The sequence below is a fragment of the Pieris brassicae genome, chromosome 1 (genome assembly GCF_905147105.1).
Source record: "Pieris brassicae chromosome 1, ilPieBrab1.1, whole genome shotgun sequence".
NCBI lineage: Eukaryota > Metazoa > Arthropoda > Insecta > Lepidoptera > Pieridae > Pieris > Pieris brassicae.
The window spans coordinates 7,774,231-7,788,815 of record NC_059665.1 but is presented as its reverse complement, the minus strand read 5'-3'; the positions used below and the strand labels follow the sequence as shown (position 1 = coordinate 7,788,815).

Genomic DNA, 14,585 nt, shown 5'->3' with positions numbered 1-14,585 from the left:
TTATTTACGAGTACAAGTTCCGCCGTGTCTCTAGTGCTGCGGAAACGACTCGAAGGGTAAATGATGTGTATGGCGGTCATGTTTCAAAAGAAAACATAGTTTGTTTTTGGTTCCCACGTTTTTGTTCTGGAAATTTCGACCTGCAGAACCAGACCCGTGGACGGCCTGAGACCCAAGTTGATAATAAAGTATTGAAGGCTATTGTAGAAGCGGATCCATCGCAAACCATGTCCGAGTTAGCTGCAGGCTGTGGTGTTAGTGATAAAACTGTTTTAAGTCACTTGAAGCAAATTGGGAAGATTAAAAAGCTTGAAAGGCGGGTACCTCACGAATTGACTGAAGCAAACCGGCAAACGCGCGTCGACTGCTGCGTTACATTACTGAACCGGCACAATAATGAAGGAATTTTAAACCGAATCATTACCTGTGATGAAAAATGGATTCTTTACGATAATCGGAAGCGTTCAGCGCAATGGTTGGATCCTGGCCAGCCAGCCAAATCCTGCCCCAAGCGAAAATTAACCCCAAAAAAGTGACTTGTAAGCGTGTGGTGGACTAGTGCCGGTATTGTTCATTTCAGTTTTCTCAAATCTGGCCAGACTATTACGGCGGATGTCTATTGTCAGCAATTGCAAACCATGATGGAAAAGCTAGCGGCTAAACAACCTAGGCTGGTCAATCGCTCCACGCCACTGCTACTTCATGACAACGCTAGACCACACACTGCACAACAGACGGCTACCAAATTAGAAGAGCTTCAATTGGAATGTCTAAGACATCGTCCGTACTCCCCGGACCTTGCTCCAAGAGATTACCATTTTTTCGAAATTTGGACAACTTCTTGCAAGGGAAAAAATTTAACTCTGATGGGGCAGTCCAAATCGCCTTCACAGATTTTATTGATTCCCGTCCGACTGTTTTTTTTAGTAAAGGGATCAATGAGCTACCTATGAGATGGCAAAAGTGCATAGAAAACAATGGTTCATACTTTGATTAATTAAATATATTATATTTAAAAATATTCGACTTTTTGTTCCTCCCATACAAATCGCCAATTTCATATGTAAGGACCTAATATTAATTGATGAAGTCGCTGTTAATATCTATAATTATTCAATATGTTTTCTGAATGTTCGTTGGAAATATAAAAGTTATTATTTTATATAATAATATACACATAGGAAGTCGACAACGACAGATAGACGCCGACAAAAAAAAGGATTCTATTGCAAAATGTTCTGGATTTCGTAACAACATGAAAACATGTATATTAAAAAAAGAAATAAAACAGTATAATTGCATCGTTTTAACATGTCTCTTTTCATCACAGAGTAAACATAGTTCGATAGAAAGAGACAATTAGACTCTATTCTTTATAAAATACCTCCACGCACCCCAATAACTGGCTTATACATAAAACCGGATGTATACAGTAAATGTGGTTTTAGATCGATTCCTTATTCCATTTCCACATCTAATTCCGCATCTGAATGTAATCATAATGGGTGATTTAAATACATTTACATTCGGATTGAGCAGATTGAGGGATCTCGGCCAGGCATAATGGATTACTGGGATTGGTGGGATTTCGCGCGTCTAGACTTCATACGAGGCAATATGTATATTGCATTCAGGAACACGTAAAATTATTTTTTTATCGTCGTATTTGGTCAAGATATAGTTAGGTTATTTATCAGACTCTCTCATAGTTACAGAATATTAATATGTATATAAACACTTTATTGCGACTGTAAGTATTAGTATAGTAATAATGGTAAAGTCACACCAAACAGAGTATAATAATGTACATAAAAAAACCTAAAAATAAAGACTAGTCTTTAGTTTGCGTCTCTCATCACTGATCTCGTAGGTTCGATCCCCGGCTGTGCACCAATGGACTTTCTATGTGCGCATACCCTCGCTGGTACAGTGAAGGAAAGTATAGTAAATTTGGCATGCCTTAGAACCAAAAATATCGAGGCACAGAAGGATGATCACCTACTTGCCAATTAGAAAAAAACAGTTGCACTAATTTGAGGCCTTAAACGTTGTAGCGCCAATGTTTTTTTTTAATTTGCTGTCAATATAGTACAAACAATTATTAACAGAAATAAGTAATACTATTCATAATATTCGGTAGCGATATTTTACATAACAGTACTACTAACGATAAAATATTCAGTGATTTCGCTAAAGAAAACATATAAAAAGGATTAGATGCCTTTATGTTTACACGATAATCCGCTTCTATAAAAAACAAACATTTGTCCGAGCAACTAAAGTCTACACAAAGAATGTGGTTGGGTAAAGTTTAAAAGATAATATAAAATGTTCCATTACATTGCGGCTCATCAGGCGATGTCGAATAATATTTTCTTATCCTATTAATTAACAAACGTAAAATTGTGTTTTCATTTTTTACAAATTGGTACTCAGGTAACCCATACACATTCAACAACCATCTTTTAATATTTTAAGAGAAATACGTGATTATCCTTTGTTTTTACCCAAAACATTTTTACACCTCCCAATAAAAGTAATTAAGCTTTTAAGTATCTTATAAAAGCAAGATTTTGAAACACATGTTACAAGATATTTTTACACATATAAAATAGAAGCATTTTACATCTCGGGTCATAGAACAAATTAATATGAAATTCCATCTGTATCACTTAGACGTCCGTCATTCCAAAACTCAGGGTTTTTAAGGTACAGTGCAATAAGCAGCGGTGAACCAGCTTCCCATTGAAGTATTTCAGACCAATTCGACTTAGGGTCCTTCAAGAAAAGAGCGTAGTAATTTTTAAAATGTCGGCAACGCTCTTGCTTTTGGCATTAGGAATCTATAAGAACATTTTCGGTATGTACAAAAGTACCGTACTTCAAATGACCCTAGCCATTCGCAACATGTAATAAAATTTGATATTCACACCCTCTGTTATTACATTTTAATCATCGCACATTGTTTTCGATAATTAATATGTGTAGGCACGATTACAGCTATTATTAAATATTCATAGCTGAAAACAGTAATTTGAACCATTTACATAGTTGCCTGGCCCATTGGTTGTATTGCAAGGTTATTTGTAAAACGTATAATCAATACAAATCTTATTGAAAGTATATGTTTTTATCCTCTGGATTAAAATAGAAGGCACAGATGACAATATTACTTGCACAACTTCGGCATATATGGCAGTCGAATCAAGCGTCAAATTTGTTCTTTAATTCTGTAATCTAGAATTAAAGAACAAATTTGACGATCTGGTCGCTAACGATATCAAGCACCAGCCTTCGTCAATCGCTGTCTTCGACGTATTCTAGGTATCTAGTGACCCAGAAAGATATCTAACAAGCAGAGAACTGCCGAGAAATTCCGATTAGACACATATCGACATAAGTGGAAATGGATGGTCCATACACTCCGAATAGATTCCAAGTATATTCAGGCGCAGGCACAGGCGCTTGATTAGAGCCTGCAAGGGAAGCGTTGCCGTCCCAAGCAGGGAGTCGGAAAGAATTGGAGCGTGGTGAAATACGAGGACCGATCGCGAAGAAAACTAAATATGGACGCCCTCTTCTAATCTCCGTCTATCAATCCGAGCAATCTAGAGGACGGAGATTTGAAGCAATTTCATAAAAAACTAAAATATATTCCTTCAGTCTTTGGTCTTATCTAATTGTTACTAACAACTATTAAGACCTGTTCTATACATTTAAAACAGAAGGCATGAATGTTTTATTGAAGTAAATTATATAAATGTATACATTGTTATATTTCTCAATATTACAAAGCGTTGCTGCAAATTCACCGTCCTCCATGTTCGTTCGTGTCGAAAGTATGACGTAATAAGAGCACTATTCCTATAGTGATTGCCCTTTGTTAGTTACTCAAGCGCAGAGCTAACTAGCGTAGTGAGCGTAAAGACCTCAACGCCTCCATTCACACCTTATCATACGTAAAACCATTAAGCCTGATTACAAATTCTAGCATGTCTGTTTCAAAATTAAATTTGAAGAAATATTCTTAACTGGAATATCAAACAAAAATGTCCGTATGCGAATATCTTAATATATATAAATTACGCGTCACGTTGTTTGGACGCCTAAACTACTTAACTGATTTCAATCAAATTTGCACACCGTGTGCAGTTTGATCTATCTTAACAGATAAGATGAGAGAGAAGCTTACATATATACATAATTCTAGTGTACGTGTGTATATCACTGAACTCCTCTTAAACGGCTGGATCGATTTGAATGTTTTTTGTATGCAATTGAGTGGAGCCCTGGATGGTTTAGATTCACAAATCAGCCCGACAGATGGCGCTGCAGTCAGTATTAACATACTTTGTCTAATATCCTAATCGCTTGAAATATGCAGGACAACGTCTGTCGGGTCCGCTAGGACTTATATAATAAGTTCTAACCGATGGACTTTCTATATGCGCATTTATCATTCGCTCGAACGGTGAAGGAAAGCATCATCAGGAAACCGGTTAGCGAAAAGTCGACGGCGTGTGTCAGGCCCTGGCTAATTACCTACTCGCTGATGAAACAGATACAGAATCGAGCATCGACCTAAAAAGGTTGTATCACCACTGATTTTTTATTATTTTACTTAAAGTATGGCATTATGTACTCTTAAAATGATAAGAGTAGATAAGATGATACCCAGATTGCACTTGTATGTTTCAAAATAATATTACATTTAGCTTATGATGCCGTTATTTGTGGAAGCATTTCCGAAGCGATTTGACTCAAAAGGGTTAATAAAATTTCAATTCATAGAAGACCGGCAACGCACTAGCCTTCTGGAATTGTGATGAGTGACATCAATTAAGATAAGTTGAGCCTCCTACCCGTTTGCTTGTACGGCACTAAATACAAGAATTTGTGCTCGAATCTAAAACTACAAATAAACGTGTCGTATTTACTTTTATTATAATGCAACGTTCATTCGTTCGTTCGTTTCTTTATGGTTGTATAGTGATTTGCATTATTTCTGCTTGTATCGAGGCCGGCCGTTTCCGGTCACTAACTATACAAGGGGCGATGACAATCTCCTTTTACCGGTGTTTATAGCTGTAAATGTCACTGATTAAAATTCTGTAATATTTTTCATAATAGTCAAATTGTACTACAGTTGAGATGTCACATATGACAAATAATATTATTTAAAATGGCCATTTAAACTCCGTTTATTATCAATAATAAATAAAATAGTTTTAGTAAATATACTTTTCATTATAATGAAAGTTAATATAGTAAAGTTAACCCGTTTAATGTGTCAGCTAATAAATAGGCATTTTTCTATTGATAGTACAAAATCTTTTGTTGGTTTCGTGGTTCCAGTATATTCAAAATTACAAAGATTATATTGAACAGGCCTTGCCATAAATCATTTTAAGATAACCTGTCTCAAGGTGTCCGAATAATTATTGATGGTGATTAATGATTCATCTTATTATTTGAGATAAAGAAATAATAAACATGTTTTTTCTTCGTATATACTATCATTTATTCGAAGAGCATATCTCTAAAGCCTTATATCTCCTCTACTTTTTATCAATACGTCTTAATCTCTTTCTTCAAATTCTAATTTCAAAATTAAGTTGTGGTTTTCTTAACGTTGAACCTTCAGTCTTAAGTGACCGATTAGGTTCAGAAACATTCGCATTCCGGAATCACACTTCCATTTATTCGATCAATCAGTTTATCAGTTTATCAACAAATACTAGCCATTTCAATTATTTTCAATATAAGGTTTGAATTTGGAACGCTGCGCTTATCCAACCGACCGTTACATTCGTATTTGAACATTTCATTAATTTCACATTCATAGGATGCATTTGAACAATGCGTATATACGAATTTTGGTTTTCGCACACGCCCTCGAAGTGTTACCATTTGTATTCGATTTTAATAATATATGGCGAAATAAATTATGAGTAAAATTTTATGACTTCTTTAGGTTTTTATATGGATTTTATTTATTAAACATCGAGAAAGAAATCCGGCTTTGGAAGCATTCTTTACTTTAACAAGATATTTAAAAATTTTACCTTCTTCCGTTAGGAAATTCAAAATATCTGTTCGTGTTCTCTCAGTGGCTGTAATGAGAGAACTTACACTTACTTACACAAGTTTGGTTTTCAGTGCGTTTAAAAACATTTATTTATTTAAAGACAACAAGTAGTAACAAAAACCACCACAGTGGTTTGAATATATAGTTTCGACATTTACAACTAAATTTCATACATTTGCGGCACGTCACTAACACGAAAATGTATCACTTGCAACGTAGGCTCTTTAGCGGTTATCTGCGCATTGAAAATACAATCTTAGTACTTTAATATTATTAAACAATTTTGTCTAATACCAGCCTATCAAATTACTTATTTATCTCTTTCATACAGATTTATATATCACTGAGACTGTATAGTGTGTATGGAAAAGCTTATGGTATAAGTAGAATTAGCGAAATGCCCCTGAAGTTTCCTGGGCATTTCTCTCATCTTCAAAACTTAACGCACAACGTACCATGTGGTCTACTAATTGCGGATGTTGTACACCTAAAGAAAGGCTTTTTTATGGTAACGAGACAAACATTAAAGACTTCGCTAACGCTATATGTAATTTTACACCCGTTACATACAAAATGGATGTTAGTATGCAAGCGACAAGAAAATGTTTGCATTACTAATACGGAGAGAGCGATCTACTTTGCAATTAATCTTTTATAGTAGAACACACTGCATGGGTCTGTTTTCGGCATTGCTTAGGCTATATGTGGTTGAAAAGTATATCAGATCCACGAAGCAGCCCCGCTGTCTGAGTCTCACCAGCAGTCATCAATTCCGGTATAGAACTGGATATATATGTGACTAATTTGTTAGTAGTTTATCTTAGTATGTATATTCAAATTATTTTTGTCTGTGTTTGTATTTGATCACTAACACACGGAGATTGTAATTCATTGAAATCCAAATTTGCACATCTAGTGCAAATGCGAGTTAATGATAAGTGAAATGGACGCATTAATGTTTTTGCTCTACGCTCGTACGTCGGGATTCAAGGGGATTATCAAGAGTGAACTAAATGTAATTTATTTCACTTATAATGAACCATGTATTTATATAATAACTATTCAATCTTTATGAAACAAAAATACTTTTTTAACGAATTTACTTGTCAATAGAATAATATATTATAAAGACTATTGGTTCTTTCCCGATTGGAGATTACCTACTATTTATTTTAATCATATTATGTTAATTAGATTTAGAATTATTGTTTAAACCGAGGAAGAAGGCAAGTGCTGCCTCCTTCGACCTTAAGTCAGTCTAACCACTTTCTTGCCCGAAGGCTCCAATGGCTAAGGTCGAAAAGTTGTATATATACTTAGCGGTCTGAATAACTTTGTTAGCGGGTTTTGGGTGATTGAACCTTGAGATTGTCTTGCTACAAATAGTACAATTGGATAATTAATATTTTATATACCGTTGAAGACTCCAAAGCATTCATAACTATAGAATCTTTTATAGCGCCTCTAAGTACACAACAAAGCAAGACATTTAAAATAATTAATAATATTGACTTTTGTTAGTATGTCAGCTTAGATTATGTTAGTAATATATATATATATATATATATATATATACTTTATTTATTTATGTATTAACAGGAACCCCGGTTAGGCCTCCTCCAAAGATGCCTATTTTTGTTGGTCTTGTGCTATGCAGGGCCAGTTTATGCCAGCTGATCTTTTCAGGTCATCTTCCCAGCGGTCTAACGGTCTCCGCCTTTTGACTGGTGGTCCTATCCATTGGGTAACTCGTTTGGTCCACTTTCTGCTAGACAGTCTCGCTACATGGCCAGCCCAATGCCATTTCAGTTTTTGAGCAAAAGTTAAAAATAATTAAATATATATTAAACTTAAGATGTAAACCTAAATTTAATATAATTCTGTCTCCAAAATTATTTTCCTTTTTCATAAAATTTTCCCTTTATAAGGTTCAGTTAAGAACACCTGCGTATACCATCTATCACAAGGATTGAACTCGCCTTAAGTTAATAAAACGTTTTTATATAAAGATTGATAGTCATAGGCGCGATATACAGTTGATCCTATCAATCTATTATTTTACAGATTTTCGCGTTTTATTAGACATTTTTGAAGTTTCAAAACAATCTACTTACTAACAATTGAATATAACGGCAACAGTTGTTTTAAATACATTCATTCATTTAAATGAGTTATAACTATCAATACAGAGATTATTGAATCGTAATTTAATAATTATAATAAAGCCTTTATATTTCCATTTGCTATTAAGGAGCATTCAAGTATTATGTAACGATTTAGGGGGTCCTCTTGTAAACGTTACGATTCGGGGCGGGGAATGAATTACACGTTACAGTTTATATTACACTTGACTTTCTAGTATTTTACACCACCTAATGGTAAGTTGTAGGTATAAAAATCCACTGGGGGTGGTCACAAAACATTTTACTATTAGGTGCAGAGAACGTTACGGCGCGTTTCATGGGGGGAGGGTCAAACTCCAAAAATTGCGTGACGTAATTGAACTTGAACGCTCCCTTAGTTGTGTTGTTGGTAACAGTAAATACTTTGTAGACTTTTTGTTGTAACATTAAACAGTGTAGGTTGATAAAATAATTACATGGCTGCAGTTCTAGAAATGTAAGCTGGGCAAAAATAGGCACCACAGATAAAGCAAAAAAAACACAGTCACAAAGTTTTAATATGTAATGGCGCCTCCATCGTATTAAACAACCAAATTATTTTGAACTTTTTCGATATTCTGGCAACATTACACAACGAACAAGGTAATAAACATATTGAAGATTAACATTTTAAATATTATTTTTACATTTTAATAAATTACATTTTTTATCTATATTTTTAAACTTTTTAATTATAACGTCTACTCCGGTGTTTTGCTTACAACCTGGCTATTAAACTATCGAATGGAGAAGATGTTACTAAAGGGCATGATTAATAATGTAAAACTGGCTAAACACCGATCATTAATAAAACCCCCGAGCGCCGATATAAATTAAATTAATATTCTGAATGCGATCCTCCGTAATGGAATCTGGGCTTTACTTACTGACCTATTTAGCTTAGGTGTTATCAATTTATCTAAATAAAATGCTTTTAGGTTACATGTGCCGTTGAGGATTGAAATATCAATGAATGAGTCTAACTCACCGATCGCTTCGTCTATTAAAATATATTAATAATAAACGAACGAATAAGTATCGCAATACAGCGAGGAAATGCTGCCAGCGTTTAAGGTACACTGCCAGAAGGACCAAACGCTTTGAAATTGTTTTGATTTTGATTTTAATAATTTTGATTATTACTTTTTAGGTTAAGAGAATTGTAAATATTGTTTAATGGTATATAAAACAATAATAATAAAAATCTGATTTTGTCACTTAGCCTCCAATCAATCCGTCATTTCTGATTTCCTGATTTGGGAATTGAGATGGTCTATGAAACTAGACCAAGAATATCTTAAATGATTGGGGATTTATCAGGTGGATTACTCTAAGAGTGAGCAGAGAGTAAGGGTTGCAGATCAATCAATCAATCATGACCAATGATTGGTCAATCAAAAGTGGATATACTATCCTATGATACCTCGTATTACTATATAGTACTATGTATAGACATATAGTACTATATAGTAATACGAGGTCTTAATACGAACAACTTTTCAATGACGCGTCACCTTTGAAGAAGAGGAATCGTTTTACGCAATAATTCGGCTCTATTGCGCAATTACACAGCCATTTATTAATTACGGCTCCCTGATCCAATCTTCGAAGTCCCTTTACTTGTCCGTGTATGGAACTTTGATAGCAATTTTAAAGATGATCGATTTGTTCCGAAGGAGTTCGGAAACTTATCTAGAAATACACAATTTAGTGGTGGGTCGTACTTTACCTAGTCGCGTATGAAATACTTTCTGTTCAATGTTTATTTTGAACAAAATAAACTACTATTACAGATTACTCTAATGCGACCACTATTTACAAATTTTATATCACATACATACAACACAACAGTAATAGATTAAAACGTTAAGAAAAAGAATATTTTTTACTGTATAGCAACTGACATGACTGTCAGTTCACTCAACGGATAATTAAAGCGTCTGAATATATGCAGTTAATGAATTATTTCCATACATTATTTGATATGTGTCCTGTTCGAGAGGTTAGTTTTCGCCCTCGTTATCTCCTCCTAACGTAATCATCACGCACCCTGAGGCCTAGGCACTGGAACACTGCCGGATGGGTTTCCTTTCAAATTGAAATTGTATCCATAGAATTGAAAAAAATGTGAAAATGAGGCATGTTACACTCTGCTCTGCATATATCCAAGACATTTAAATCAAATGATGTTCTTGATCTAACACTGTTAAATCTTTATAACACAATTTCGGTAATGTTAGATCTTTAATATAAAATGAACTTTTGTTAATATAAAATGAACTGGGCTACGAAAATGTTTCGCCTTTACAATATTTAAACGTATTTCTACAACTACCAGAATTAATTTGTGGGTTAAGTAATTATTTGAACAGCGTTTCGTCGAAAATTGCGTTATTTTTTTTTACACGATGAGAGTTATACGGCAAATTATTTGTTCTACCCTTACTTATTAGTATCTATATATACACTCACGTCTTTTGGTTGTGGTATCAGGAGGTTTGTCAGTGCCGTGCAATTTAGTGGCGGGTATCCGAAAAGTTCTTCGAAACACTCCCTATGTGTCCCTATCCCTAAATGTGAAAGAAGATGCGGAGAAAAATGACATCTTTACACCCCCTTAAAAAATCTAGCCGATCAGAAAGAACAAAATTGATCGACGTTTCGAGCCGTTCTGCGCTGGATGTGGTCAAAAAGAAGCATGGCTGGTATTGGGAAGTCCCTACCCAGAGTCATGTGGGGCCGGATTTTCGCATTAAAGAGTTTTGCGATGGCAGGGAGTGAAGTACTGTCGCATCCTACTGAGCACACCGAGCTTCTTACAGGCTAATTTAGTTTTCCCTTGTAGACTGACTCCAATTGTAGCTACAGCTTTTAGGGGAGTGTCTCTTGTGTCTCAGTAGAGTTATATTTGACTCAATTCGACAACCTCAAACCTCAGTCCGAGACTCCGAGTAATAGGGATTGTCCCGACACTGCTTGACCAAGCTTATCGTATGCGCTTTTCCTTGAGATTCTGTCGCTTCAGCCTATCTGTGGGTAAGGTATACTATAATACTAAAATATTACCTACTCAACGACCACAGCGAAAACCATACTGAAGGGCACTGATCAGCTGCTCCTTTTCTACATACGCAAGGAGCTCGCTGTTAATAATGGACTTTATTATTTTGGAGAAGATAATCATTATATAGCATATGCATTTTATTCATAACCTATACATAGAGGATTGTACCATACGTAAAGATATCGGCAAACCCCTATACGAACATAATATTGTTCTGAGAAATACTGTTAATATTATTTGGGCCTTCTTTCATACCCCACGATCTCCTGCTCACTAAATCCAATCCTATTACAGTATCAACGTCAATGTGTTTTTTTATATGTGGTATTATAATTGTGAATTTGATACCAATAAATTCTAACCTTCTTATTTAACAGAACAGTGAAGATAAGCTAAAAGTGTTTATTTTGTTTCATTTCCTAACATAATATATTCCTATTGTCAATTGTCAAATTTAACTGCCTGTATTGATAAAACGGTGTATTACAAATGTTACATCTTCCGTATTAAAGTCTGATAAAACTGGGATTGCCTTACAATTCAAAGAAAAACAAATCAAAGAACATCGCTTTCAATCAGGTTCAGCTCGCCTCGGTAGACGCACACAGTATATTGTACTGGCAGTAGGTCAACATGAAGAGAACACTAGAGAGACAAAAACCTAAGTCATTTTTAACCTTTCATCATTGCGTCTCAGAAAGTCCATTCCTTTTTTTTTATTGCAATACAGTTGAGTGCCAGTGTTGGCCTAGTGGTTTTAACGTGCGACATTAAAGTCTGGATTGCGCTGGCTGTACACCAATGGAATTATGTCTGAGTGTTTTTAACACACGCTCGTACGGTGAAGGAAAACTTCAGAAAACCGGCATGCCTGAGACCAAATTGACGGTTATTGTCAGGCACAAAAGGTTGATGGTGATCGAGTAAGTGTGCCTATAAAAAAATATTACGGAACAGATACAGAAAGGCTCAAATCTAGAAGATTGTATGAGGAATTATCTATGACAGATGTAGAAATGTGAAGACCCGGAATGTGGCGCTACTGGGTCTTGATATATAAGAAATGTATATAACTATTTAAGTTAGTTTAGTTAACTTAATAAAGTTAATAATGATAGTGGTTACACACAAAAACAGACGGAAAATATGTCTCATCCAATATTACGAGGTTACAGGGATTCAAAATAAGAACATTATGATCTATGACTTATGAGTTAGCAACTGAACCATAAGCCTATTTATTAAACCGTATCTATAAATCAATGATAATTCCGAAGTCAAAGTAATTCCTGCGTGAACGGGTGTGGTGGATACGTATTTTACTGACATAAATGTTTACCACAGTCTGAACGCGATGTTACAGTGAGGAAATGTAATTAAATATGCACCTTTGTCAGTAATGTTTATATGAGAAAATCTATAAATAAAAATACACTGTCGTTATATCAGATCTACCAAAACCAAATACTTTTTGATTAACATTGCTATATTCTAATTTCATATCGCTTGTATAGGCTAGTTGCCATTGAAGTCAATAATTAAATCGAAACTTATACAAGCTTATATGACGTACTGAAAACTTTCCTCATAAAAGAAAATTTATGCTACACATTTAGTTGGCCTAATTTCTCCACTGTGATTGAGTACACTGTAGTACAGGTATCGCGGAAATTGCTTCAAAGTTTTCGTCCATTATTCATCGGCCTCACGTAGACTTTAGTAATTTAAAATTTTGGTTGCATTTCGGATAATGATCGATCGATCGAATATCGAGGTTCTTTATTTACTGCTTTTGATAATTTGGTTAAGATAAGTTACCAACCAATTACCAAATTATTTGTATGTTACTATTATAGATGTAGAATTATGGCTAGTGTGGGCGACTCTCAACTCTGAAGTCGTGCGTTCGAACCCCGGCTTGGCTGGATTTTCTTTCTTTATACGCAATTAATATTGAAAAGGAAAATATCGCAAAAAGCAGCACTTGAGAGAATCAAAAATCAACGTTTGTTAAGCTCAGAACGCCGAACAAAGCAGATAAGGAAGTGCAGAACAATACCAAAGTTGTAACCTAATAGTAATAATACACAAAAAAAACTTACCTGTGTTATACTCCAGTAGCGGTCCAGTGATATGAGGCACAAATTCATAATAGACGCGGTGCACAACAACACATCCATCGCGGAATGTATCTCGCACCACCAAAAGCCGAAAATCCAGTAACCCATAAGCTCATTCGCGAGCGAAAATGGCATTATCACTAAACCAAGAAAGAAGTCCGACACAGCCAGTGACGCGATGAACCAGTTTTGTATGTTCTTCAGCGCCTTTTCAGTCACTATTGCAATAATCACCAACATATTCCCTACTACCACCATAATCATAAGAACCGTTACGACCACCGACGCGATTATTATATGCGCCGGTGAATATCCACTAGGATACCAAGTCTTCAGCACAAAATGTGTGTCATTTAACGTCGAATTCAAATCCGAACCGTTTTGCAACGCAAAGAACTCCTCTTGGCTCAAGTAACTTGGTATTAAATGTGTTGAGTTCGTTTCATTCCAACTCATCGTTCTACCAAACGTTATATTTGGTAGCATTTTGATTCTAGCTACGTGATTTTGGCCCCGTTATGCCTAGGAACGGAATATTGTCCGGAATATTTACACTTATTTACAATTTAACCTAATATTGCTTTAGAATTTAAAATAATTGCAACACAACTTACTAAGCGATAAATCGAGAGGTATCTATTTATTTTATCGTATCGAAAAATCGATAACGCGGCATCATCGTGAATTTCTAAACTTTCTCCGATCCCAGAATCGATCCGTTTTCGCGAACATATTTGTTTATTTTTAATCACATTTTTAATTTCTAGTCATTGTCGTGTCGCCACGACCGTAACTGGTCGGTTAATGCATTGTCATGTATGCGCGTTTCCGGTGGTGAAAAACGGTTATTTTCTTGATTGGCAGTTTAAATTATTACCTGTAATGAGAAAAAATATATTAGTAAGATATTGTACAAATCACAAACGAATTTAAAATTCAGCCGTCAAAGTTAACCTAATTATGTTCTTGTATTTAAGCGACTTCACTTTTGGTTTTTTGTATTTAAAGATTTAAAAATATAAATTCAGATTGAGAATGAAGTCATTGGAAATTAAATTAAATTCCAGTACGTATTCAAACGACAAATTTAATCTAACATCAAAATAAATTTAAATATGGTTAAAACGGCTGATTAACTAGACTACATTTAT

General features: G+C 34.9%; 1 protein-coding gene across 1 annotated transcript in view; it reads right to left on the bottom strand.

The window, feature by feature from the left end:
- The window catches only part of LOC123715223 (alpha-2Da adrenergic receptor), a 161,181-nt gene extending 147,272 nt beyond the window's left edge, over positions 1–13,909 (bottom strand). The window contains exon 1 of the mRNA XM_045670156.1: positions 13,417–13,909. Coding sequence (XP_045526112.1) covers positions 13,417–13,890 — 474 coding nt within the window. The 5' untranslated portion in view covers positions 13,891–13,909. The remainder of the gene's footprint in view (positions 1–13,416) is intronic.
- Between the last annotated feature and the right edge of the window lie 676 nt (positions 13,910–14,585).